At 43.4% G+C, this 27,004-nt stretch overlaps 1 protein-coding gene across 1 annotated transcript in view; it reads left to right on the top strand.

The window, feature by feature from the left end:
* The window catches only part of KIRREL3 (kirre like nephrin family adhesion molecule 3), a 781,784-nt gene that overhangs the window by 707,562 nt on the left and 47,218 nt on the right, over positions 1–27,004 (top strand). The window contains exon 6 of the mRNA XM_069080881.1: positions 14,779–14,936. Coding sequence (XP_068936982.1) covers positions 14,779–14,936 — 158 coding nt within the window. The remainder of the gene's footprint in view (positions 1–14,778; positions 14,937–27,004) is intronic.

The raw sequence follows: 27,004 nt of genomic DNA, 5'->3' as shown, positions 1-27,004 counted from the left end.
CACTATTTGCAACTAGAGAAATAACCAAACCAGTGAGCTTGTACCTCTTTACTGCGTGATTAAATCTCTAATGCTTATGACTCCCAGGTTCCTCCTGAAATCAAGCAGTTCTCACTCACCCTTGCAGGGTGGACTGCTTGGCATGGAAGGGAGGAGGCATGAATGGAACCAGAAATCTAATCTCTCTGGAAGTCAGGATTCTGCATGACCCTGCGGCACCAGGAAGCAAACCTGAGGACAAGGGCTTCCTTCAGGAGCCTGGAAGCTGGTGACAGACTTCCTTATCTCTCCCCTGTTCCATTTTGTCACCATGAAGTGGTCTTATGAACGAGCCACCTTAGGTGGTGAATGGAAAGAGAGAGCTCTTAATCCTCAGGCCAACAGAGCAAGCAAAAGTCAGTGGAGATGCTGGAATGGCAATAAGGCAGTTTCTCTTTCTCACCTACTCCCCCCTTAAACCAGCTACACTCTAGCCCCCCCCCATAGGTTGTATAACAAGGGGAAAATATTCTAGGGGTCAGAGCAGAGTTTGGCTATGTCAACTACAATGGTGAAGGCTACAGGCAAGGCAAGGTTTGGCCAAAAGTTGACTTTAGACCTTTTAATCCTTAAGAGATCCTTTCCCTCCAATGGCTTTAGGGACAATTCTATGACCTGGGAAAAATAACCTGGGTAACTAGGATCTCAGGATCTTAAATCTTGGACTGGAAGAGATCTCACAAGTCATTAATCCCCTCATTTTACAGCTGAGGAAACTGAGACCCAGAAAGATTCATTGATTTACCCCATGTCACATGGAGAGTCCAACCAGTTGTTCCAAGTTAGACTATCCAAGATAATCCAGGTAGGTGATGTGGGTGATGGAAAACACACTGAATTAGGTATAAGGAGATCCATGTTATAACCCTGGATTTGATATTAATTAGCTTTATGAACTTGGGCTCAAGTTCAAGCTGGAAGGGACTTTCAAGGTCATGTATTACAACCTCCCTCATAACAGAGTTGGGATTTAAATTTAGGGTGCCATGACTCCAGGTTCAGCAGTCTTTCCTCAGTGCTATGCTAAGTGAATTAAAACCAGCTTTACCAGGCTGGTTGTATTCTACATTCAGCCAGTGATTTACTGTGTATCTTTAAGAATGCCAATTTCCTATAGTCTTGGTTTACCTATTTGTAAAATGGGAGAGATTGGGAATAGGATCAGAAAGAAGGAAAGAATAATCTCTACAATCTAAATGCATGCTTCTAATGTGAAGAAAACAGTTACCTTAAACAGATGGGTTAATAGCCTCACAGTCTCCAAATTCCCTGAACAGAAGACATAGATGTTTACTGTGAGCGGAAGCCAGGAAAGCAGGAGGGGCAGCTTCGTTCATCCCAGCCCCCATTGCCCAAGTTGATAGTTATCAAATCAGAGCACAAATAGAATTGTCCTGCAATGTAAGCGGAGGGCCGTGAAGGATTGAATTAATGTCCTGATGTCTCTAGCCAGATGGAAGGAGCCTGGAAAATCAGGCAGGGGTACAGAAAGTGTGCCTGAATGAAGAAGGCTCTGACCCTGGGGGGAGAGCTACCTGGGATTCGCTGCACTCCTCATAACAGGATGTCAGCCCAGATGAGAACAATCTCTGGAGGAGTGAGTGAGAGGGAAGGGAAGGTAAAGGCCCAAACAATGTATAGAGGGCATTTACAGTATCAGCAAGATACAATCTGACAGCAGAGACTGCTGAGCACAGAATCTGGGTGATCAAATAGAGGTATGTTAAGGCGAAAGAGGAACCAGCTAGGACAAAGTTCGTAAAGGAACGTGGAAATAAAACAAGTTTAGTCCTGAGTGGATGGTTATGCATTTGTGCTGTAGCTTAGGACAGTCAACAGTTCTTTTCACACTTTTCCAAGAGGCAAAGACCAGCCAACAGAGGCCTCTCTATTGCCTGATTCCCTAAAACTGCTGCTTCCACTCATCAGGGGTGCTGATGGAGTTTGTTCACTACCAACAGCCAACAGGGTGTAGATATAGAAAGAATGATGGACTTGTCATCAGATAGACCTGGTTTCAAATCTCAGTTCTGAAATGTACTGGCTGTGTGACCTTAAGCAAATCACTTAGCTTCTCTGTGACAGTTTCCTCATCTGTAAAATGGGTATGGTAATACTTTCTACTTACAACCTCACAGAGTTGTGGTGAGACTCAGTTGTCATAATGTATATAAAATACTTTGTGACCAGGAAGCCATTTATAAATTTGGATAGTTATATGTGATGTCATGACAATAATAGCTACAACAACTAAATACTATAAAGGCTTAAAAGTCCTTTACATACATTATTTCACTTAGCCAAAAAGTAGTAAGTAGTTCACCATGCCACAGTCCCTAATCAGCTCCTGATACATAGGAAGTTCTCAATAAATGTGTGTTGACTGACCGACCACATTTTGCTATGCAATGCCAATGCATCAGTCAATAAAAACTGTATTAGAACAGTCCTGTGAATAATAAAATATCTTTTAAAATATTCCACTTAATATTAGACCTCCTTCACTGGTTCTCAGTCTCCACGAGTGACTCCCAGCACAGTCAGGCTCTTACAGATCAAAATGGCTCAAAAGGAGATAATGTAATGGGATGATACCAGGATTAGGCTCCATCAGGTCCTAACTCAGCTCTCAATACTTTGTAGCCCCCACAAATGTGTACCTCCTTCCTTGGAGAAAGAAGACAGGAAAGACTTTCTCAGTATCGAAAGGGCACGTGATTTTAGACCTCAAAGGAACCTAAAATGCTATCTAGCTCAAACACTTCATTTGACAGATGAGAGAACCAAGGCCCTGAGAGGCTTGCTTGGAGAGATGGTAGTTGTGAGAATAGGAACTGAAAACTATCCAGGAACACACAGGGGCCAATGAGCCAACCAAGTTAAAGAGCTAGTGGGAGAGGACATAGAAAAGGAAGGAAGACAGGCAGAAGGAAAGTGAAGCAAGCCTTTTATTTATCTTTTACATAAGTTTTATTAATGCCTTTTGTTTGTACATCACAGTCATTTCTGGATATATCCCTGTCTGTGATTTTACTGGTATGAGTGCCCTCTTTACTAATGTAGATCTCAACCTCTTCCTACCTTCTCACCCCTTGGCCACGGCCTAATGCAAACAATTATGTACAAAAAAGATAAACTGGAGAAAATAGATTTTTATTCATGGGAAAAAAAATAATTTAATTTAGTTTTTAAAAAGAGAAGAAAAGGCACCCTCAAGCACATGGATGAATAGAAAGAGTTGAATGGCCAAGGGGTGAAAATGAGTGGTACATTGGTACTCCCAAGATACTTTTTTTTGCTTTTCGGAGGGCAATTGGGGTTGTGACTTGCCCAAGGTCACACGGCTATTTGTCTATGTGTTAAGTGTCTGAGTCCGAATCTGAACCCAGGTCCTCCTGACTCCAGGGCCGGTGCTGTATTCATTGCACCACCTAGCCACCGCCATTACTCCCAAGATATTAAAAGAACAAGAAGAATAATTCTGGAGTTTGGGAGCATTTTCTGTGGAGTATTTGAGTAAAGACATATAGACAAAGATTATACAAATGGAAGAGGCATGAAGAGGTTGAGATCTACATCAGTAAAAAGAGCACCCATGACAATGAAATCTGCATAAAAGTATCTATGTATCATACGAAGCACCTTCCTAGGCCATTGTAGGATGTACAAAATAAGTATAAGAGTGCCTGCCCTCAAAGAGCTTATAATCTAATTGGGGAAAGGAGACATACATACATGAAACAGATCAAATAAAACCCAGCAAGCGAAAAAAAAATATTCTATCTAAAATAATTTAAAATTGTATTTAGCCTACCAAGACACACTTTGGACTTATATGACTATAACTATGAAGCACTTTCAACAGAAATTAAGACAAATAATTGGAGAAATATTTATTATTCGTGTACAACTATACCAATAGTATGACAGTACCTGAATTAATTTACAGATTTAGTGCCATACCAATCAAAGTACCATGGAATTGTTTTATATAGTGCTATATTTGCTTTTTATTCCTGCAAAAGCTTTTTAATTTTATATAATCAAAATTGTGTATTTTCTCTTTTAAGATCACCTCTATTGTTTATTTGATTAAAAATTTGCCCCCAAGTCACTTGTGCAAGGTACCAGGTACCACCTTCCATTTTCCTATAATTGTTTTTCCACGTGGCCTTCTATATTTAGGCAGAGTATCTATTTGGGACTTATTGTGCTAATAATAACAAAACTCATCTGGAAGAACAGAGGTCAAGATTTGAACAGAAATAGAGGAAAGAAAAGTAGGAATAAAGAGGGAACTACCATTACCTGATCTCAAACTATATTATAAAACAATTATCTTCAAAAACCAGTTGTTCCTGGCTAAAAAAAATGGAAAAGTTAGCCAGTGGAACAAAGTAAGCAAGCAATACTGAGAAACAATCAAGTATAGCAACCTAGCATTCATTAAACTGAATGACACAGCTGCTAAGATAAAGATCAGCTGTTTGATAATAACTGGAAAGCAGTTTGGCAGAAATTAGATTTAGACCAACATCTTACATCACATGCCATAATAATTTTCAAATGGATTCTCAAGCTGAAAGTAAAAGGCCATAACAAAAAACAAGTTAAGAATAATGGGGGCGGCCAGGTGGCTCAGCGAGTAAGAGCACCGGCTCCAGTGTTGGGATGACCTGGAGGTCGAATCCCGGGCTCAGACACTCAGCACCACACCCAGAAATAACTGGCCGTGTAACCTTGAGCAAGTTACTTAACCCTGATTGCTTAAAAAAAAAAAAAAAAAGAATGATGGAAGGTGGCACTTTATACAACTGTGACTAGGGGACAGATTCTTAGCCAAAATAGGGATATAGGTAATCTTAAAAGATAAAATAGATGATTTTGATTATGTATAATTTACTTAAATTTTCAAGAACAGGATAGATGCATCTATAATAAGAAGAAATGTTGACTCAGGAATTTTTTTTTACAATTCAACAGAGATTTAGCAGAATCCCTACTAAAATCTGATATCCAAGCTATATAACGAATTACTACAAATATGTAAAAAAGGAACCATTACCAAAAAGATAATTGATCAAATACTATGAATAGTCAAAGTTTAAAAAAAAAAAAAGAAATACAAATCATGAACAGCCATATAAAAGAATACTCAAAATTACACCTAATTGCGGATATACAAACTAAAACAAACTCTGAGGTTTTAACTCATACTCATCAGATTGGCAAAAATGACAAAAGTTTGGAGGTAATTCAGTAAATGCTGGAGGGACTGTGGAAAGACGAGTATGTTGCTGATGGAGCAATGAATCAATTCTAGAAAACAATATGGAATTGGACTAGCAAACTCTATATGCCCTTTGACCTAGCAATCAATACACCTACTAGATATATCCATGAAGGATATCAAAGATGGGGGAAGGTTCCTATATGCACAAAGATATTTGTAGCTGCCCTTTCTTTAGTAGAGCAAAAAACTGACAGTCTCTCCTCAGCCTGCTCCTTGACTCATTACTATTCAATCAATCAATCAAAAAGCATATATTCACTTTTATTATCCTGAATTCTAAGGTAATCCAGGGATATATCTGGATATTTCCTTTATTAACAAAATAGCAACCTTTCTGAAAACAATGTGGTCTCCATTGATTGATTCATAGGATCATAGATTTATTGTGTCATAGTTGAAGAGTTGTAAGGGACCTCAGAGGTCACCTAATCTGATCCCCTAAATTTACAAGCAAGGAAACTGAGGCCTGGTCAGGTTAAAAATTTTCCAACAGTCACAAAGGTAGTAAGCATCACAGGAAGAATCCCAACCCAGGTCCTCTGACTCCAGACCAGTGTTCTCTCTACTAGAGGCACAAATCGTGATATGTAAGTGTAATGGAATATTATTGTATTAATGGGAGAATATTCTTATATCATACTGAATCAATATTGAAACATAAGAAATGAAGGATTCATAGAAACTTGAGCAGACTAATATGAACCAATATAGGAAAAAGTAAGCAGATCCAGGACAACAGTCTACATACAATGACCATAACAATATCTGGAAAACAATATTGAAAGACATCAGAACTCTGTTCGGTTCAGTGACCAGTCAAGTCCAAAGGCCTAACGGTAAAGCATGCCTTTTCTTAGAGGAGCGGAACAATGTAGCCGTGGATGAGGCACATGGTCGGATGTGGCCAACATATTGCTCTGTTTTACTTCCCTGTATTTCTCTTGCATAGGCATCTAGGTAACACAGTGGATGATATGTGAGGCCTAAAGCCTGGAAGACTCATCTTCTTCGCCCTCAGTTACTATGTGACCCTGGGCAAGTCACTTAACCTTGTTGGCCTCAGTTACTTCATCTATAAAATGAGCTAGAGAAGGAAATGGCAAACCACTCCAGTGTATTTGCCAAGAAAACTCCAAAATGGGGTCACAAAGTCAGATATGACTGAATTGCAACAAACAACAGGAAAAGAAAAACAAAACAAAAATACTCACCACCCTCATAGAATTATAGTCTATTGAAGGAAATGACATGAACCCATATAAATTTATACAAAACAAATACAGTGTAATTTAGGTAGTAGGTGGAAACACTGGCAGCTTCCTTCCTTTTACAAGGGAAGGTAGTGTTGGGTGGGGGAGGGGAGGTGAACGGAATCATTTAGAAGTTACAGTGATATAAGAAAAGAAAGAAGAAACATCAACAAAACATTACTTCAAACATAATAGAAAAGATATTTTACCCCTAGCAAATACATAGAGGCAACTTAAAGGATTTCTCTCTCCCAGAGATAATTGCATTTGCCCCTTTCTTCTTCAGGCATGAGCTAGTCAATAGTCAGTCGATAAACACTTATTAAGCTAGACCAAGTGAGGTATATGGGGTGTTCAGAGACTAGCGCCTCTGCAGTGAGGACTGCCTCGTCATTTTGGGGGCTGCTCATCCACCTCTGGTGTCTACCTGGTACTCAGTTCTCACCTGTGGCTCCAAAAAGAATAGCACCTGTACCCAGTGAAACCCTCTTGGCAGACAGGCTAAACCAGGTGAAGGCCTCAAATCTGTACATGACTTAGGGGGATGTCCACCCCAAGCATGTGAAGATTTCTCCTGGCGTAATGAGTGAATATAGGATTGTAGAGGGAATAAAGGAAAGAGAAATACAGCAGAGGAAGGCTTAGGATTGCAAAGTCCCAAATATGCTGGCCATAATAAAGGAAGGGAATTATGGAGGGAGAAGCAGCAGGCTCCAGACCTCTTTTCCCCTCTTCCAATCTGCTCCTGAGACCTGAGGGGTTCCTTTGCTGATCTTCAGCTCTCTGCATGATCAGCCCCTTGCCCAGTGTGTTCAAGGCTGCAGGCTGAACCAGACTCACAAAAACAAACTGCCAGCAGGGAGACTTCTTCCAGCTAGGAGCCAGTTGACTTGCAAACTGTCTCCAATCTGCTGCTAATGCTAGCCTACAGCTGTAACACCCAGCACTGTGATCCTAACAAATCTGACATAGAGTCGGGGCCGGGAGGAGACGCAGGGAGCTTGGACCAGGGCCCCAGAATGGAGGATATGGCCCCTCTCCCCCTATCGCCCACCTCCAGGCTCAGGATGTCATTCAGAAGGCAGTCTGAGCAACCCCCAGGTCAGAACCAGGGCCATGAGGCAGAAACCTAGCCCACTGCTGCTCCTCTTGAAAACATGCAGAAAAGTACAGGTTTCCATGCAGATCTCTGGGGCAGCTGCCCAACTAACTCCCCCCTGCTGACCTCCAAGTCTCCTCCCCTTTCCTGCAGCTGCCCTGTCTTCTATCATGACCAAGAGGTTAAGCCTCTTGAGATCAAGAGAGCTGCAACCTTTGAAAGCCACAAAGCAAAATGAATGGATTGCTGGTTCTGGAGGCAAAAGATCTGGGTTCAAATGCCACCTCTTCTATTTACTACCTGTGTGACCTTAAGCAATCATCTCTCCTCTCCAAACCTCAGTTTCCCCATCTGTAAAAATGAGAGTGTTGAGCTAAATGGCCTCTCTGAGTTCCCTTCTATCTTTAGAGCTTCTGTATGATTCCTGGATGTAGAAAGGAAGTCTGCTATAGCTAAATCAAAGGATCTGAGCTTATATCTTGGTTGCACTGCTCACAACCTATAATAAAAACTTACTTTCATAGATTTAGGGCTGAAAGGAACCTTAGAGGCTAGCTAGTCCAACCTGACCTTAGCCAAGCCACTTCAGGCCAAGGTTTGAAATAGAAATCTCACAAGAGCTTGTTTCTATAGAGGATTCTGGGTGAGAAGCAGAGGGAACTTGTACACCTTACACCATCCCACCCCTTCCCAGCTCCTCTGTGGTCTGCTGACACTGACTTCCTGGCTGTCCCTTCCCCATGACACTGCATCTCTAGGCTCTGGGCACTTTCTCTGGCTGTCCCCAATTCCTGGAAGAGGCTTGCTCTTTCTGTCCACCTCCTGACTTCCCTGGCTTCCTTCAATTTCTGGCTAAAATCCCACCTTCCATAGGAAACCTTTCCCAATCCCCTTTAATTCCTTCCACTGATTATTTCAAATCTGCCCTATCTATAGCTTGTCTGTGCATAGCTGGTTCAGGCAAAGCATAGGTGGCGTACATAGACTGCGGGGTCCTTGAGAACAGATACTGTCTTTTAGCTTTCTTTATATCCCCAGTCATTAGTATATGGCCTGTCGTTTAGGAGGCACTCAGTAAATGTTTATTGACTGACTGATTAGCACATGAAATGTGTTCAAATGAAGCCTGTCCAGAGGTAGGGGAATGACCCAGGGGTTCTTTCAGTGTTCCCTATGACTAAAACAGTGATAAAATGCTTTTGGGAGGGATATGGAACATACAAGATAACAGAGTAAGGATCCAAAAAGATCCAGACTGACTAGAGCACTGGGCTGAACCTAATAAGGGAAAACTAAGCAGAGATAAAGAGACAGCTAGGTAGCATAGTGCACAGAGTGCCTGACCTGGTATCAGGAAGACTCTTCTTCCTGGTTCAAATCTGGCCTCAGACACTAGGTGTGTGACCTTGGGCAAGTCACTTTAACTGTTTGCCTCAGTTTCCTCATATGTAAAATGAGTTATAGAGGAAAATGGTAAACCACTCCATTATCTTTGCCAAGAAAACCTTAAATAGGGTCATGAAGAGTCAGACATGACTGAAACAACTGAACAATAACAGACAAATGTCAAGTTTTACACTTCAGTTCAAAAACTCCATGTGAGAAGTACAAGGCAGAGAAGTCATATTTAGAAAGCAGTTTGTCTCTTTACCAGAAGAAGCTAAGTGGTTTGGCACTGGAAGTCAGGAAGACCTGAGTTCAAATCTAGCCTCAGTTACTTACTAGCTGTGTGACCCTGGGCAGGTTGTCATGAGGAGCAAATGGAATAACATTTGCAAAAAGCATCATGCTTGGCACCTAGTAGGCATAATAACAGTCTGTTCCCTTCCCTTCCCACCTGGTCTGGGACCACACCATCAATCAAAGAGCAATTATTAAGTGCCTGCTATATTCCAAGCACTATGCTTAGCTCTAAGGAAACAAAGGGGCAGCTAGATGGCACGATGAATAGAGTGCGGGGCCTGGAGTCAGGAAGACTCATCTTCCTGAATTTAAATCTGGCCTCAGACACTTACTAGCTGTGTGACCCAGGACAAGTCATTTCACCCTGGTTGCCTCAATTTCTCATCTGTGAAATGAGCTGGAGGAAGAAATGGCAAACCGCTCCAGTAGCTTTGCCAAGAAAACCCCAAATGGGGACACAAAGAGCAGGAAATGACTGAATAACAACAACAAACAGGAAAAGAAAAGCAAAACGGAAACACTCCTGCCCTCGTAGAGTTTGTAGTCTATTGAAGGAAACTACATATAAATGTACAAAATAAATACAAGGTAATTTAGGCAATAGGTGGAAACACTAGCAGCCTCAGCAAAGGCCCCCAGTAGATGCTGAAACTAGTATTGAGTTTTCCAGGAAACTAGGAATTTTGAGAAATGAGAAAATTCATGGTAAGCACAAGGGGATAGTCTATGCAGAGGCATAGAGATGAGAGACAATGTTGTGATAAAGGATGAGCAGGAAGACCAGTTTTTCTGGACTGTAGAGTATACGAAGGGGAGTATCACCAGAAATGTAGGTGGGAACAGGTTCCAAAAGGCCTTAAATACCAAACAGATGGTTTTATATTTGGTCCTGGATGTGAAGGAACCACTGGAGTCTCTTGAGAAGGGCAATACCATACAGAGCATGGGTTGGAGTGGGGAAAGACTTATGGGAGGCAGACCCTTCAGCAGGCTATTTGAACAATCCAAGGAGTGATGAGGGCCTGAACTAGAGTGGCAACAATGTGAGAAGAAAAAAGGAGCTGGATGCAAGGGGCATAGGGAGAGGGAGAAGCAGGGGGGAAAATGTATCATTGTGCCTCCTCCATTCACGTGCATGGAATGAACAGAATGGCATAACACCCTAAGGATAAACACCCATTGGCCAACCCATGCCAACTGAGGGCATCACTGTGGTAGAGGAAGGGAGGAGGATGACAAGCTATCTGTGTCCTGGATGACAGCAGAGAATCCCTTGCAAAGAGTCAGGACCCCAACTGCATTGACAGTAGAGTTTTAATTAAAATGATTTGTTTTTCATAAGCAACAACAGAAGCAGATCCTACATCCCTCACTTCAGGGTACTGATAACTTGGGAATTATGGGATGCTAGAGCTGGGAGAAACCTTAGAGATTACCTAGTTCAAAAATCTCCCCACGTTTTACAGATAAAGAAATTGAGATTTATGGAAGCTCAATGGTTCATTGGGTGATGCAATAGACAGAGTATTATTCTTGGAGGTAGGAAGATCTCAGCTCAAATCCTGCCTCAGACACTAGTTGTGTGACCCTGGGCAGGTCATTCTCTCTTGGCCTCAGTTTCCTTATCTGTAAAATAGGGATAATAGTAGTAACTACCTCCCAGGGCTATTATGAGGACCAAATGAGATAACATATGAAATGTTTTGCAAACCTTCCAGGGCTTTTTATATGCAAGCTTTTGTTGTTGTCCTTGTTGTTATTATTATTGTTCTATGACTTGCCCAAGGTCTCACAGCTGGTAAATGACAGAGCTGGATTCTGACTCAAGTATTCTGATTGCCAAACTGTGCTTTTTATTATTCCACACTGCCTGTTACCTCCCCCAGGTCCATCTTTCTAACTCTGTCTTCTATATGGAACTTGTATTGAATTGGGGGCCCCATTGGCCACCCAATGGTTAATTTGGTTTTCCCGAGTTGACAACAAACACACCACCAAAACAGGCAACTATTTTTATCCCCAGATTAATCACAAAAGGCTAACGCTTCCACCTTCCCTGTGATTAAAAATTAGGAGACCAAATTCTATAGTGGTACAGGATAATAACCAATCCAGCTAGTGTGATGTATGAATAATGCATCTCTCGACTGGCTGTTCCACTGTTCCTCTCCCCCTCCACTACCTCCCTCTCACTGTCTCTTCTGCCCAACTTTGAATGGAGAGGTAATGAGTTGCTCTCCTTCCGGTAAAGTTACAGCTGTGGAGAACGACTGTTGATTTCTATTCATTTTGATGCCCCGTGTATCCTCCCCCAGCCCTTCCTCCTTCTGCTGCATAGGCGCACACACACATACGCCCCCACAGCCACCATCCTCCATCCACACCCATCACTCCCACCCTCACCCCCATCTGGTGTGTAATGAGCCGAGGGCCAATCAATAATGCATGCCTACATGAATAACCAGGATGATAACCACTTATTTGGGAAGATGTAATCAGGACCCATTCTGAGTGTGTGTGTGTGTTTGTGTGTGTGTATGTGTATACATGAGCCTAATCTCTCCTTATCTCCATGTCTCTGTTACCTCTAATTCAATAGACTGAAACATAAGCAAAAAAGATATTGGGAAATGTTTCAAGAGAATTAAATACCTATAGGTATTCTTTGGCGACCTTGGACATGAGGACACAGGTCAAAACAGTATCAAACATCTTCAATGAGACTGTGGAGTTGGAGTATAGCTCAGAAAAGAAGCCTGACCATTTGGGGCACTTGTGGTCTTTATAGGAAGCAGCAGAGACAAGGGGGTGTAGTTAGGGGAATGGAGATATGGCTGCACACAGACAATAGGCTGTCCAGAGCCCTGCATCCACCTAAAATACTAGTTATGTGCTCCCAGCTATCCAATGTAGGCTGAGATCACTGACACCTTACTAACTCTCCTCTACCTTGGAGCCTCAGTTAGGGGGACAAGAGCAGGGGGCAGGTAGGCGAACAAGGAGAGAGTATTAGGATAAGAGCCCTATCTTTGTCTTTGTGAAAGGGTCATGGCCGGTCACTCTTCCCTTATGGATCCATTTTCTCCACTGGAGAGGAGTGGGAAGGCACCTTCTCTGCATCTTTGGGATGAAATTCCCATTATTTAGAGCAAATCATTAGCTGCTCTGCACTCCCCCATTTATCAGAACCCATAATCATCCTCTTTCCCCACCCTGAACCATCTTGTGATCATGGGGCTCTGACCAACCCTGACCAGCCCAGGGAAGGCAAGCCAAGAGCTAATGAGCGTTTAGCAAGCCCCCAAATGAAAGGCCATGAGCAGTGTTGGACCAGTGGGTTGTCATTACTACTGAACCCCCAGGGGCCCTGGTCACCCCACCCAAAGAGGCCATCTGCACTGAACTGGGGGACCACCCAGCAAGACTTTGGCTGAAAAGAGAAAGGACTGGAAGAGGTTGGATGACCTCAAAAAAAGCCAGAATATCTTCTTTCAGCCAAGATAATAGACATTGGGAGAGAGAAAAGGAAGAGGAATGGGATAGAAAGAACAGGAGCAACTGATTGCATATCAGAAACACTGAGGGTATTTTCACTTTCTCATCCAAAATGTTAGGCGGAGACCACCTAGATTTTAGTTACGTTGTCAGGAAGTTTAGCCAGAAAGAATTCTAGCTGAAGGCAGAAGGATAGAAGTGAAGAACCCCAAGGGGGGACCTCTATTTAAGGATAATTGAGCTGTGTGGGCCCTCAGAGGACATCTAGTCCAACCTCCACATTTTTCAGGTGAGGAACCTAAAGCCCAGAAAATTGAAGAGATTTGCCCAAGGTCACACAGATAGGAAATGGAAGAGTCAGGATTCAAAGTTCATTTCCCTGACTTAAGATCCAGTGGGCTTTCCCTTGTACTAAACTACCTTTCAATGCCCAGCTGGGTCTGGGACAGAGCAGTTATTGATGGGAGGAGATATTAGGGGAAATGGCTTAGGGGATCCTGGAGCTTTCACATGACTTATCTTTGGCCCAAGAAGTTCACACCTTGAAGAGGACTCTGGGAAGGAAAGAAAGAATGAAGGAAGGAAGGAAGGAAGGAAGGAAGGAAGGAAGGAAGGAAGGAAGGAAGGAAGGAAGGAAGGAAGGAAGGAAGGAAGCAAGCATTTATTAAGCTCCCATTATGTGTCTGGAACTATGCTAAACTCTTTACAAATATTATCTCATTTAATAATAGGTGCTATTATTATACCCAGTTTACAGTTTAGGAAAGTGAGGAAGGCAAAGGTTAAGTGATTTGCTCAGGGTCACAGTCAATGAGTGTCTGAGGGTGGATTTGAACTCAGGTCTTCCTGACTTCAGACCCAGCACTCTATCCATTGCATCACCATATGCCTCCTCTGTTTCTCTAGGTGAAGAGACCTCCTCATACCAGGGAGCTGGACCTTAACTAAACTACTGGGTCTTGCCCAAGCCCAGAACTCTGTAGAGTGAAGAATTATAAACCCCATCCCCATGGTAATCCATGGTAGCCAGGAGAGATAGCCCCCTTTTTGTCAGACCAGTGTTACTGTTTTAGTCATTCTAATGTACTCCATCAAAGGCTGCTACCCAGCAAGCCTACTTCCAAGGCTTCCAGAAGGGACTATACTCCCATACTGGAGGGGAAGAAGCAGGAGAGTGAGAGCATGAGGAAGGTGAGGAGACAGAAGTACAGGAAAACTTGCACCATTTGTAATTTTTACAGGGAAGCAAAGGAAGGGAAGAGAAAGTAGAAATGGCCTGAGGTCTGGATACTCTGCCTACTATCACAATATATGGAAAGGACACTAGTCTAAGAGGAAGGGAACTTGGGTTCTAGTCTTTAATAATGCATACTACTGTCATCTATGACCTTGGGCAAGTCCCTTAACCTTGATGGGCATCTGCTTCCTCATCTCTAAAACATCTCTAAAATCAATCAATTAGCAAGGATTTATTAAGCACCTTCTGTGTACCAGGCATTGTGTACAGATATAAAGAATGAAACCATCCCTACTCTCAATGGACGTGAGAATATAAAGAGCTTTATCATTTTAAATAAGTTTAATTTTTTATTTTTCAATTCAGTTATTATAAGGCTTTACTTAACTACTCCGAAAAAGTTGACCAGCCAGAGAGAATATTCTTTGACCATTATCACACACAAACACATATGCACTCACACATGCACACATACATGTACATCAATTAACAAGTGTTTTTAAGCATATGCTAAACATGTGCTAGTTATTGGAGATATACATGCTAGAGTAGCCCAACCAAGTCAGGTTGTAGAAATCCAACCACTGCTAACCTTCCTACAGAGAAAGAAATAATGAGGCTCAAGGAAAATGTCACTTGTTGGCCTTCAACCTAATCTGTCTATTATGCTTCTCTTCCACAGTACCTCCTGATGATCCGGTCATCCTGGGAGGACCAGTGATCAGTCTTCGTGCAGGAGACCCCCTTAACCTCACCTGCCACGCTGACAATGCCAAGCCAGCCGCCTCTATTATCTGGATGAGGAAAGGAGAGGTCATGAATGGGGCCACATACTCCAAGGTGAGATACTGGATTGGACAGGCTTGGGGGAGGGTGGTAGACATGGGCTTTTCTCTCAGTCCACAAGCTCACAGAATGCTAAAGTTGAGAAGGACCTTAGAAGTAATAACATAATCACAGAGCTAAATTTGGATAGGACCTCAGAGATCATCTATTCTAACTGCCTCATTTTATAGGTTAGGAAATGAGGCCCAGAGAGGGAAAAGGACCTGCTGGTGGTCACACAGGTAGTACGTCACAGAGATAGATATGTTTCTAACCCAGGAACTCTTCCTCCTTTTCCCCATCGCAGTTTCAATATGTTATAGGTCAGCATAAGAAATTAAATGGGAATTTGGGGGGGGAGTTTTGCAGAAGCCACAGATGACACACAAAGGCCAACAGATGACACAGAAAAAGTTTAGAAACACAGAAATGCATAAAATATTCATATAATATTGTATAATATAATTTATGATCAAATACATAACCCGAATTTTACAATAAGGTATTGTAAACACCCCATAAAAGAAAAAGAAAAAAATCAGACTTCTTCTCTGATATAAAGGGAGAGCCAAAAACTTTCATGTGGATTTTCCAGGTTGTGGGGACACCCCACCCCAACCCCTGAGATGTGGAAGAACTGTGCTGATCCCCTCAGTCCAACATGATGGATTTTAGGTCTTATTAACTGCCCCTATTCCTATTCCAAGAAGGTGAACCCTCACATTCAAAGGAATTCATACTTTTTAAGAGAGACAGCTCCAGGATTTCCCCAGTTTCAGAATTGCCACACCAGGTCAACAGCAGGAACTCAACCTACAGGGCCTCTTCACCCCTCCACCCACCAGAATGTGAGTGATAAACACCTTCCCTCTAGCACAGTCCCAAGCCCTAGGGCTCTGAAAGTCAGATTATTAGGAGATAAATCCTCCAGCTTGTCTTTCAGGTAGGGAGCCACCCAGCTGTATCATTAAACATGAAAATATGACAATGAGAATATTCCAATCAGATGAGGGCAGAGGGGAAGGAAGCAGACATTCTTCCCAGACTTGTCAAGTCCTGTTCCCTTCCTAAGCCCTAAGCAGCAGCTGGGCTTTATAGCCTCAGAGAAGAAAAGATAGAATTTAACGGGACCCAACAGAGGGCAGAAAGGGCTAAGGACAGCTGCCAAAAACTCAGATGACCTCCTGTCCCTCATTCCAAAGCCTGAAATTGGGATGTCAAGTTCAACTCTGCAAATATTTACTGATCACCTTCTCTCTGCCAAACACACATGGGGAGTACTGAATAAGAGAAAACACAGCCCTACAATGGAATCCTTAACAAAGCTCAAACTCTGGTTTTCTGGGGCCTCACAGGTTTTGGGGGAGACAAGACTGGAGAGAATCAGGTCCTAGATGGTCTGGTATAGCTTCTAAGTTTCCATCAGGTAATTTGGCCTCTTTTTTTCCCTCCCCCCTTTTCAAGATTTACAGTCTAGCATTGTTGCCTGGGCTCACTCCTCTCTGCTAAAGCACCCAGCAATTACTCTTACCAAAATGTCACATCTGTTTTCTGTAATTGATGAAGAGTAGGCCCTGGAGCAGCCAAAAGAGGGGAAAGGAAAGGAACTTCTCTGAAGAGGGGGATGAGCCCACGAGGAGGTCTCCTCAAAGAGCTACAGCAATAATTACTGTTATTATTAATAATAACAATAATGATAAATGTTGATGATGATGATGATACCTCCCTCAAGTTTGTTCAAGCACTTTATATTTTCCAAGGAACATATGATCCTCCAAATGATGGGTAAAGGGGGACAAATGCTATTAGTCTAGGCAGCTAGGAGGCATAATTGATAAAACTCTGGACAAGAAGTCAGAAACACTTGAGTTTCTAATCCTACCTTGGTCACTTACAAACTGCATGACTATGGGAAAGTCATCTAACTTCTTTCAGCCTCAGTTTCCTCATCTGTAAAATAGATATAATGAAAGCATCTACAATATAAAATTGTTACAATCAAATAAGATAATATATTATAAAAGGCTTTGTGAACCTTTAAAGGCTATATAAGTCCTAAGTGTTATGTTGTTGTATTTTCCAGATGAAGACACTGTTGCCTAGAGAGGCTAAATTACTTACCCACAGTCATTCAGCTAGCTACCTGAGAGTCAGGACTAGGTTGTTGTGTTTGTCCTTTGTTTTCTTGCTTTCTTTCTTTTTTTTTTTAAAGCAATTGGGGTTAAGTAACTTGCTCAAGGTTACACGGCCAGTTATTTCTGGGTGTGGTGCTAAGTATCTGAGCCCGGATTCAATCCCAGGTTATCTCGACTCTGGGGCCGGCGCTCTTACTCACTGAGCCACCTGGCTGCCCCTGTCCTTTATTTTCAAAAAGGACCATGGTGTCAAGGAAATGATGACATGACTTGCAGTTGACTTTGATTTGAGTAAGGGAGGGCCATGCAAGGTCACCAGCCTCACTCTTTCTTGAGGAGCCATCTGGGTCCAGTGGCCAAATATCCAGGACAACTGGAGATGGCCCAGGATGCAACGGGAGACCCTTGTCCTTTTAGGCTAAGGCCTTTTCAGGTTCTCCCTCAGAGTGTGGTAAAGTCCATTCAGTGAATAGGACTCTTTAAGAAGTGAGTGAAGGGATGGCCCCTTTAATTAGAAAAAAGAAAAAAAATCAAACTGGGAGAGGAAGACCCTCAGGGTTGCTGTTCCAAAGAGAAACTAGTTACCATTGACATTCACTCTAAGCCAGGAGGGCCCAAAATACAGCCATTAAGTGGAGCTTGGGCGGGACCTATTCTGGTCCAATCTATGAGCTTCAGAGTGAACTGGGTTTAAGATTTTGTGAAATAAAAAAGGAAGGAAGGGGCAACCAGGTAGCACATCGAGTAAGAGCACTGGCTCCAGTGTCAGGATGACCTGGATCAAACCTGGGCTCAGATACTCAGCACCACACCCAGAAATAACTGGCCGTGTAACCTTGAGCAAGTTACTTAACCCCGATTGCTTTAAAAAAAAAAAAAAGAAGGAAGGAAGAAAGAAAGAAAGAAAAAGAAAGGAAGGAAGGAAAGAATCTAGCCAGTGAACCCCAAGTTAAGTGAGCAGCATCTGGCCATCAAAGGACTAGAACCTGGGTCTCCAAACCCTAAATAGACTGTCCTTTCTACTACTGCTGGAGAAGGGAAAGAGACAAAGGAGTGTGGAAGGATTATATCTCACAAGAGTTAATTTTGTTGTCAATATAATCATCTTTATCATCATCTTATAGGACCTTTCCTCCAGAAATGACATCTAGGATGCTGTCTGAGCACTAAAGGGAGCCAGTCAGTCAATAAGCATTTATTAGGCACTTACTATGTGCCTGACCCCATGCTGAGCACTTGGGGTGGCAAAAAAAAAAGACAAAATAAGACAAAAACAGCCCCTGAATCCTGGTCTTCCAGGCTAGGCTCTCTTTCAAAAACAGAAATTCCTGAATGATTGTCCCTTATGTTCCCCTCCTCCCAAGTGTGCTGAAGTCAGCTCCAACCCAGGACTACTGTTGAATTTTCAATATAAGCATTTACACCTTGGAGAATGGCAAACACTAAGAATCAGGCTTGATTTATTATTTTGTAGATTATCTAGACTTAAGAAAATGATGGGGAGAATGTGAAAATGTGAATAATGCAGATTAAGCTTAGTGGGTTATGCATATACTTTTTTTTTCTTCAGAAAACCAGTTGTTAAATATTTACCAGAATACCCCAGAGGCCCCTCTTTTTCATAGTTAAAGCTACCAGATGACTAGGCCTAGGAATTCTTGTTGGTCAATAGTTTTCAGTGGTATCCAACTCTTCATGACCCCATTTGGGATTTTCTTAGCACAGATACTGGAGTGGTTTGCCATTTCCTTCTCCAGTTCATTTGACAGATGAGGAAACGAAGGCAAACAGGGTGAAGTCACTTACCCAGGGTCACACAGGTAGTAAGTGTCTGAGGCCAGATTTGAATTCAGGAAGATGAGTCTTCCTGACTCCAGTGGGGTCACAAAAAGTCAGACACAACTGCAACAAATGAACCCAACAAAGTACACACTATTTCCACCTCCCCACCGGATGCTGTGGAGTAGTCAGAGAAATATACCCCTGTCCTCTATTCTGCATTCCATACAGCTACCAGATTGATTATTCCTAAAGCATGTCACTCCCCTGCTCAAGAAGTTCCAATGGCTCCCCTTTGCCTCAGATATCAATTCATCTGTTTGGCACTGAAGTCCTTCACAATCTGTCTCAAACCCATCTTTCCAGGCTGATTTCATATTTTTCTCTTCTTTATTACCCCTATGTCCCAGCCAAACTGCCCTGTATGCTTTTCCCCACACCCGACATTTCCCATCTCCATGTGTTTGCCCTGCCTGTACCCCCATCACTTTCCAGTATTCTTCCTCCTTATTTGTCCATCTTGAAATCTTCATCTCCTTCCAATGCTCAACTGAAGTGCTACCTCCTAAAGGAAACCTTTCCAGATTTCCCCAATTGTTAGCTGTCTCCCCCGCCTTGATATTACTTCATATAAATTTTGTAGTAAATCATCAGTGTACAAATTGTTTCTTCCCAAAAGAATCTGATCTCCTTGAGGCCAGGGGCTGTTGCTTTTTTATCTTTGTGTGCCCTATGCACATAGGGCAGTGCCTGGCACATAGTGCTTAATACTCCAAGGATCTGTTAAATTGAATTGAATTGAGCCAACAAGGAGACATAAAAAGTTAACTGGAGATATGAGTCATTACAAGAAATGTCACAAGATGATCTGTGATGAGGTGACATGTAACTGAGAGATGAAATAGGAGTTCAGGGACAGAAGGAGCCACCCGGGGCTGGAGACTCCATGTTTCTCTTTCCTGGTCCAACCCCTGTGTTCATCCGGCCTCACAATCCTATGGATTCACTGGGTTTTCCTTCTTGCACGTCTGGGTGCTTACATACAAAAACGTCAAAGATGGCTCTCCAAGGTCTCGTGTTGTCTTTGCTTTCTTTCTCCCTCTCCTCCAGACAGACAGCCTCATCCAGCTGACTGAGAATGAGCCTGCCCTTCCATCCCATGTGTTTTCATCTGGGCTTCTGGGCCTTGAAGTTGGCAGTGGCATTATCATCCAAAATGCCAACAAATAAATAGATAAGAGAGTGGGAGGAGAGGTGACAGAAGAGGGTTTGATCTTCTTAGAAGAAGTAGGAGGAAGGAATGCTTGCTGAGCAGAGATGCTGAGGCAAGAGAAGAGGGTGCATTCTGAAGCACACTTGGTTTGGTTTCTGACCAGGCCATGATCCAAAGTCTGGATTAGATCACCCCCTGAGTTCCAGACCCAGAGAAGCCAGCTTTCTCCCCACTCCCCAAGCACAGCTCAAGCCTTTCTCAATAAAAGGAGCTTCTGCTTTTAGAGCTCACAAATATAGGCTTTTCTATTCAAATACATACCATCAGAGGCTTAGGGCTGGAAAGGAGCCCTGAGCTTATGTAGTGCAACCTCCACTTCCATTCTATTGATGAAGAAACTAAGGCATATGAAGGCTAAATGCTTTGCCTAACATCACATAGCTAGTAAGTAACGGAGGCAGCTAGGTGGCCCAGTGCATACAGCACTGGGCTGGGAACCAGGAAGACTCATCTTCTGCATTCACATTCAACCTCAGACACTTACTAGCTGTGTGATCCTGGGCAAGTCACTTGACCCTGTTTGCCTCAGTTTCCTCATCTTTCAAATGAGCTGGAGAAGGAAATGGCAAATCACTCCAATATCTTGGCCAAGAAAACCCTAAATAGGGTCACAGAGAGTCAGACACAAATGAACAACAACAAACAGTAAGTAGCAGAACTGGGATTTAGGCCCAGGTTCCTGACTCCAACTCCCTGTCCATTATACTTCAGCTGAGAAGATAAAACTAACACAAATGAATTATTAGCAAGACAATTAAATAAAGATTGTAGCTGACATTAAGGTTGACCAAATGCTTTGCACACATTTAATATAAGTAACAGATGGAAGGGTGGTGATGTCTGATGGATAAAGAGCTGGCCTTGGAGCCAGGATAATTTGCCTCTGACACATACTGGCTGTGTGACATTGAACAAGTCACTCACCCTCTTCAAGCCCCGGGCAGCTCTGAGGCTCCTGTAAATTGCAGAGCATAGCAGGTGTTGGCTGATAGATAGTTTCCTCATTGGGAGGGTGATATAGAAGCAAAATCACAGGTCTGGTCTTAGGTACAAATAATGCTAGAAGACTTTGGAGCAGCACGAGATTGATGTGGGCTGTAGATAGCAGAACCCTCATGGAGAGGATCAGTTCACAGGCTATAGGGCAAATACACCCAGTAAAGCAACCCTCTGGAATAGTGCACAGAGGTTTGGCATCTCTGACCCAAGGCTTCGGCCTCACCAGCCCTAGAAGTCCCCGTAGCTGGTCTGGCAGGCACAAAATGCTGCTCAAATAATTCCACCCCCTCCTCCCTGTACCACTACCTTTGCCCACAGGGCTCTCAGGGCCAGTGCTAATTAGGAGCTATGGAGGGTGGTCCTCTCCCTGCCAGCACTGACTCCTATGAAATTAATTAGGGTTCAGATCATTACAATGTAATCATTAGGAACTAATTCCAATCACCACAGTCCTTTCAGCTGTGCACTCCCCTTCTGCTCTCGTGCCCCCCAGTCCCAACCCCCTTTGTATCTCAGCTGTGGACTAGAAGAAGCAAACTCGCCAATAACTGCCACACTGGGGTAAGAAGAGATTTGGGAGAGAAAATGAAGCCCTGGGAAAAGATCACCAAGACAACGTTCCTCTGATAGCTACTAAAAGCTCCTGGCATCTGGTCCATGACCCTGTCTAATAAAAGGACACTGCCTCATCCCCCTGACTCCTACCCAGGAGGTAATTTGGGATTGCCAAACCAGGGACTTGCCTAGTGGCCTGTGAGGAGTCCCAAGGATGGAGAACTCACTGTGGGATGGGGCTCCACTATTATCCCTGCTGACTCATACCCCAGGTCAGTTAGGCCTCAACTGCTGAGAAGTTTGGGTTTGCCCTCATGTGTCCCTAAAGGGGGATGCTCAGTCTCAAAAACATCGGAGGTCCAGGGGTCTTTAAGGGAGTAAAGTCAGCAACTGTGGTTCAGGCCCTGGTGATGTCACTTATGTTTTGCTTGGTCCCTCTACTCCAGTCAGTCCTAACTATCTCTAGGAATGCCATAGAGCATAAAAAGGAAATAATTATTACACGATCCCTACCCTGAAGGGGCTTTCAGTCTGGCTAGGCAAGCTAAAGTGATATACATGAAACCATCAGTAGGGCTTTTCTTTTAATATAATGAGAATAGTAACTGACTTTTGCCAAGCGTTTTAAGGTTTATACACAAGATTTCATTTGATATAAGATGTCATATATAGATTAAGAGTACTAGAGGATCTTTAAGGGAAGAGATTAATATGGACCTACGGTCATCAGAGATTACCCTACAAACTTCTAGGAAATACACACACACACACACACACACACAAATTTACTTATACATTCCTGAGTTACAAACTTCTGACAGGAAGAAACAACCTTATTGCACCTTTCTAACTCTGATCCTTAGCACAGAGACACTCAATAAGTGGAATTTATGGAATGGAATTCAGGACATGTATGTGTATAGGTATATGGCCGTGACCTTGAATGAATCACATCATCCCTCCAAGACCGCAGTTTCTCCCCCTAAAATGAAGGACGTGAAGTGGATGGTCTCTGAAGCATCTTTGAGCTTCATGTTCTGTGACTGTATGGTTCTGTGTATACACTTCCTCTTTTTCCATGTCCATTTTTTGGCAGCCTTTCCCCCCTATCTACAACATCCCATTCACACATACGTACATGAGGGCATACACTCCCCACATGCACATTCCCTAATTTATACACACATATTAATAGATATGTACATGCACACATATGCTCCTACACACATACACACACACTCCCTAACCCCTAGGAGGAGGCAGAGATGGCGTACCGGGAAGGCAAGGCCTAAAGGGCCACACACAGGACCTTTGCTATGAGTGTGTTAGGGAGACAGAAGCAATGGTAGAGAGAGGGCCAAGGACCAGGTGAGGGAGCACAGTGGACCAAAAGGCTGTCACAGTCAGAAAGTGAGTCCTATCTCCAGATGTCAGGACCCTAGGGCAAAGCCTCAATCGCCCCATACGAGTTAAGCCTCCAGTGTTCAGGATGTTGCCCAGGCCTGTCAGAGAGAAGGGAAGCCAAGAGACCTGATCAGAGTCAAAGCAACCTTTCCAACCTCCCACCAACACACACACACACACACATACACACACACACACACACACGCTGGTCAGCCTTCTAGCAGTGTGGCCCTTTTGACAGTGCAGTAGTGGCAAAGTAAAAAGAAATCCCCTAACTAGTGCCTAATAATTAATGCCCTTCCTAACCCAAAGCTGATTTACATGCTAATGAACCTCTCTGAAGCTGGAGGGTGGCAGTTTCATGTCCCTAGGGTGCCTCAAAAGCCAGACTCCCTCCCAGGAAATGAAAGAAGGGAGAAGAAAGGAGGGTGAAGAGGAAAGGAGACTAGAAAAAAGGGAAGAAAAGGACAAAAGAAAAAAGTAGACAGAAGAGCAGAGAGAATTGGACAAGGGGAGAAAGAAAGAAGACCAGACTAGACCGGCAATCCCCAAACTGCATTCCCTGGAGCCCTGACATTCTGTGCCTCAGTATGATAAAGGAAGAGTTCTGTGCTATCAATGGTTTTTAGTTCTAAAATATTAAATGATGTACATTGGCAGCTCTGTGATTTCAAAGATGGGAGCTCCTTCCTCCAGTGGATATCAGAACCACTCCCTGCCTTCTTCCTGGGTGTGATTCTTATCTCTATGCAGCATCCACCAAAGAGATGGAGGCCTTCCTCTTGAACTTTAGTGTCTAGGGGCAGTCCCAAACCATGCCAACCTATGATATACACATGTATTCAAAATAATATTATACGTGATAATCTCTCAGCATGGAAATCAGCTTAATTTCCTCTGTATTGCTCCAATAACTCCCCAAGTGATCTTTATTTCAAGGGGTCATACCCTCCAGGCTCCTAAAACTCATTTTCATGGGCTCCATTTTTTATCAAAAGAAAGAAAAGAAAGGGCAGCCAGGTGGCTCAGTGAGTAAGAGCACCGGTTCGAGTGTCGGGATGACCTGGGGATCAAATCTGGGCTCAGATACTTAGCACCACATACAGAAATAACTGGTCGTGTAACCTTGAGCAAGTTACTTAACCCCAATTGCTTTAAAAAAAATTTAAAAAAAAAGAAAGAAAAGAGCAAGGAGAGTGACAAAAACAATGGACAAGAAATAAGAAGAGTGAGGAGAGAATAATCCCATGTATATATAGCCTGCCTCTAGCTTCAGCCCTTCATCTCCCCCTCCATCTGCCATCCCCCCTCCCCCCACCCCACTCCCCACCCTCCCATGCCCTCCCCCATCTTCCCTTACCCTACTTTCCCAACCCTCCCCACCTCAGCCCCTCTCCTCAAGTGCCCCAGTCTTTGTTTTTCTTCCCACAAAGTCCCACAGATCTTGTGCAATCCAGCAGTTATCCTTGCCTGCCAAATTTCCAACTGGGCTTCATCTTGCTGCATCCACTCTGGTGTAACACTTTAGATGCCCTTGGCCATCCTCCTTACTTCAGGAAATCAGAAAAAAAAATGAGTTCCCTAGGGAGGGCCAGGTGTGTGAATGTGTATGTTTGGTGAGTGGGGGAAATCCATCAGCAGATTAGCCTTCTTCCTGGGTTGCATTTCTTCTTCTCTCCTTTGTCCTTGTTTAATGAACACATCTCCCTTTTTCTCTAATTAGATGCAACAAACAGACTTGAACCAGAATTTTTATTTCCCAGAAAAGCAAACGCCCGGACACAACAAATATGTCATTAATCATCATTCCAAGGCAGAGAACCACCAATGGGTGGGAGAAGCAGCCAGGGGCCTAATTAGCGGCTTGGGGCCTCATTGTTCCACTCCTACCAGCACCCAGTCCTGCCCCTTCTCCTCTTCTCTGCAGAATCCAGGAGAGATCAATCGAAGGAACTCCTGGCAGAGTCAAACTTATGCAAATGTCTCTTGTTAGCAAAACGAAAAGGCAAAGTAAAAGAAATGGGGGGAAAAAAAGAAAACAACCTTTCCACCCTCCCACCAACACACACACACACACACACACACACACACACACACAGAGCACACAGAGTTTTATTTCCAACCAGGAAATTGTTCTTATTATCGCTTGGCTATTTATAGCCTGTGTGTTGTCTGCTGAGGAGCCCCAAGCCAATGTGTTAATGTGATCTGGGCTCCAGCTTGGGTCTGAGTGATGCTCCCTCCTCTCCAGCCCTAGCATCTCAGCTCTTGTGAGACAGCAACTCTGCATCCTCCTCCACAAGGAGGCTAATCAGGCCAGTCCCATGGAATGATGGGGCCACTTCCCTCCCTAGAGCACGTAGGGGATAAAGGCCTCCACCTAGGATGCTTCCCCTGGATGGAATCAAAGGAGTAACATTGGCCTAGCTCTTCTAAATTTTCTACCTGGTGACCTAATGGCAGGAGGGTTGTTCTGGCCTGTTTTCTAGGGGCTCATAACATCCCCATTCAAGGAAAAGAACCTTTAAGATTTGGTAAAGGAAGTGGGCTAAGGGATACCCCACTACAGTCTTCATGTTCATCTGTTTTCCATCTCCACCAAGTACAGAACAAGAGAGGATAGGAGAGTTTCTCCCACGTAGTTAGCATTTAATGGATTTGCTGGATTGAATCACAGGGTTTTCAGAAATGGAAGGGATCTTAATCAGTCATCTCATCCAACCTCATCATTTCACATATTAAGAAACTAGGCTCAGAGGTTTTAAGTGGCTTGTCCCTGATCGCCCTGGTAATAAGCAGCAAGTCACTTAACTGTTTCTTCCTTTTTCAGATGGGGGGATAAGAGTAGCCTTGCCTACCTCACAAAAGGGTCTGGTGGTTTCCCAAAATATTGGAAGTGAAAGCACTTTGGAGAAATAAAAAGGTTCTAGAAAGTGAGATGATGGGGTGAGATAGTAGAGGGGACGACTCATATTGGTCTTGCCAACATTTTTCACAAACTGTAACCCACTTCTATGCTCTCTATTATTGGGCTCAGCTGTGGGGCAATAATGGCAAACAAGAGGAAGTGATGTGCTACTCCCCCCAAGACTTCAAGGGAAGCAGGTACCTAAAATTCCACTGGGGTACTGAGGCAGTTGGTGGCTCAGTGAACAGAGTGCTGGGCCTGGAGTCAGAAAGATTCATTTTCCTGAATTCAAATCTAACCTCAGAGACTTGCTAACTCTGTGACCCAGGGCAAGTCACTTAACCCTGTTTGCCTCAGTTTCCTCGTCTGTAAAATGAGCTGGAGAAGGAAATGGCAAATCACTCCAGTATCTTTGCCAAGAAAACCCCAAATGGGGTCACAAAGGGTTAGACATGACTGAACAACAATGTGAAGAGGAAGGAAGTAGTTTTAGGGCTGGTGTTGATAAGAAGGTTGAAAGACTGACCTGAGAGGAATAATCAAGGGAACATGAAAGGAAAGGTCACCAGCAGTTGGGGTGAGGGTATGTTCTGAGTCTCTGTTTCTATCCTATCAATAACTAAGATGGTATCATAAGGAATTTATCCTAGGGCCCCCAAATTTAGAAGCAATAATAGTATTTGTACTCCTGCAGCAGAAGGGGGCAACTGACCTTAGCACCAAGCTAAGAAGAATATCTATTCAAATAAAAAACTACCAAATGTGGGGCTCCTGCCCCCTAGCTGCTAAACGGCAGATGCCTTCCTTCCTGGAATGCCCTTATCCAGCCACTGCCTTCCTAGCAGTGATTTTGAGGAATTCCTGCATCTGTTTCTTCCCACCACAAGGCAGTATCTGGACTCTCTCTTCCCATAGAGCCTCAACTGAATTTGTATTAGTGCTTGCCCTGGGTGACAGAATTACTAGTTACGGCTCTTGTTTCAGTGAGGTTGGCAGAAGAATATGAATGAGTCAGTCCATAATACATTCC

Source organism: Petaurus breviceps, unplaced genomic scaffold (assembly GCF_028583685.1).
Source record: "Petaurus breviceps papuanus isolate PSGF00001 unplaced genomic scaffold, PetGlider_PUasm1.0 91133, whole genome shotgun sequence".
Taxonomy (NCBI): domain Eukaryota; kingdom Metazoa; phylum Chordata; class Mammalia; order Diprotodontia; family Petauridae; genus Petaurus; species Petaurus breviceps.
Note: the sequence above shows the minus strand (reverse complement) of the source record. Positions and strands in the feature narration are given on the sequence as shown.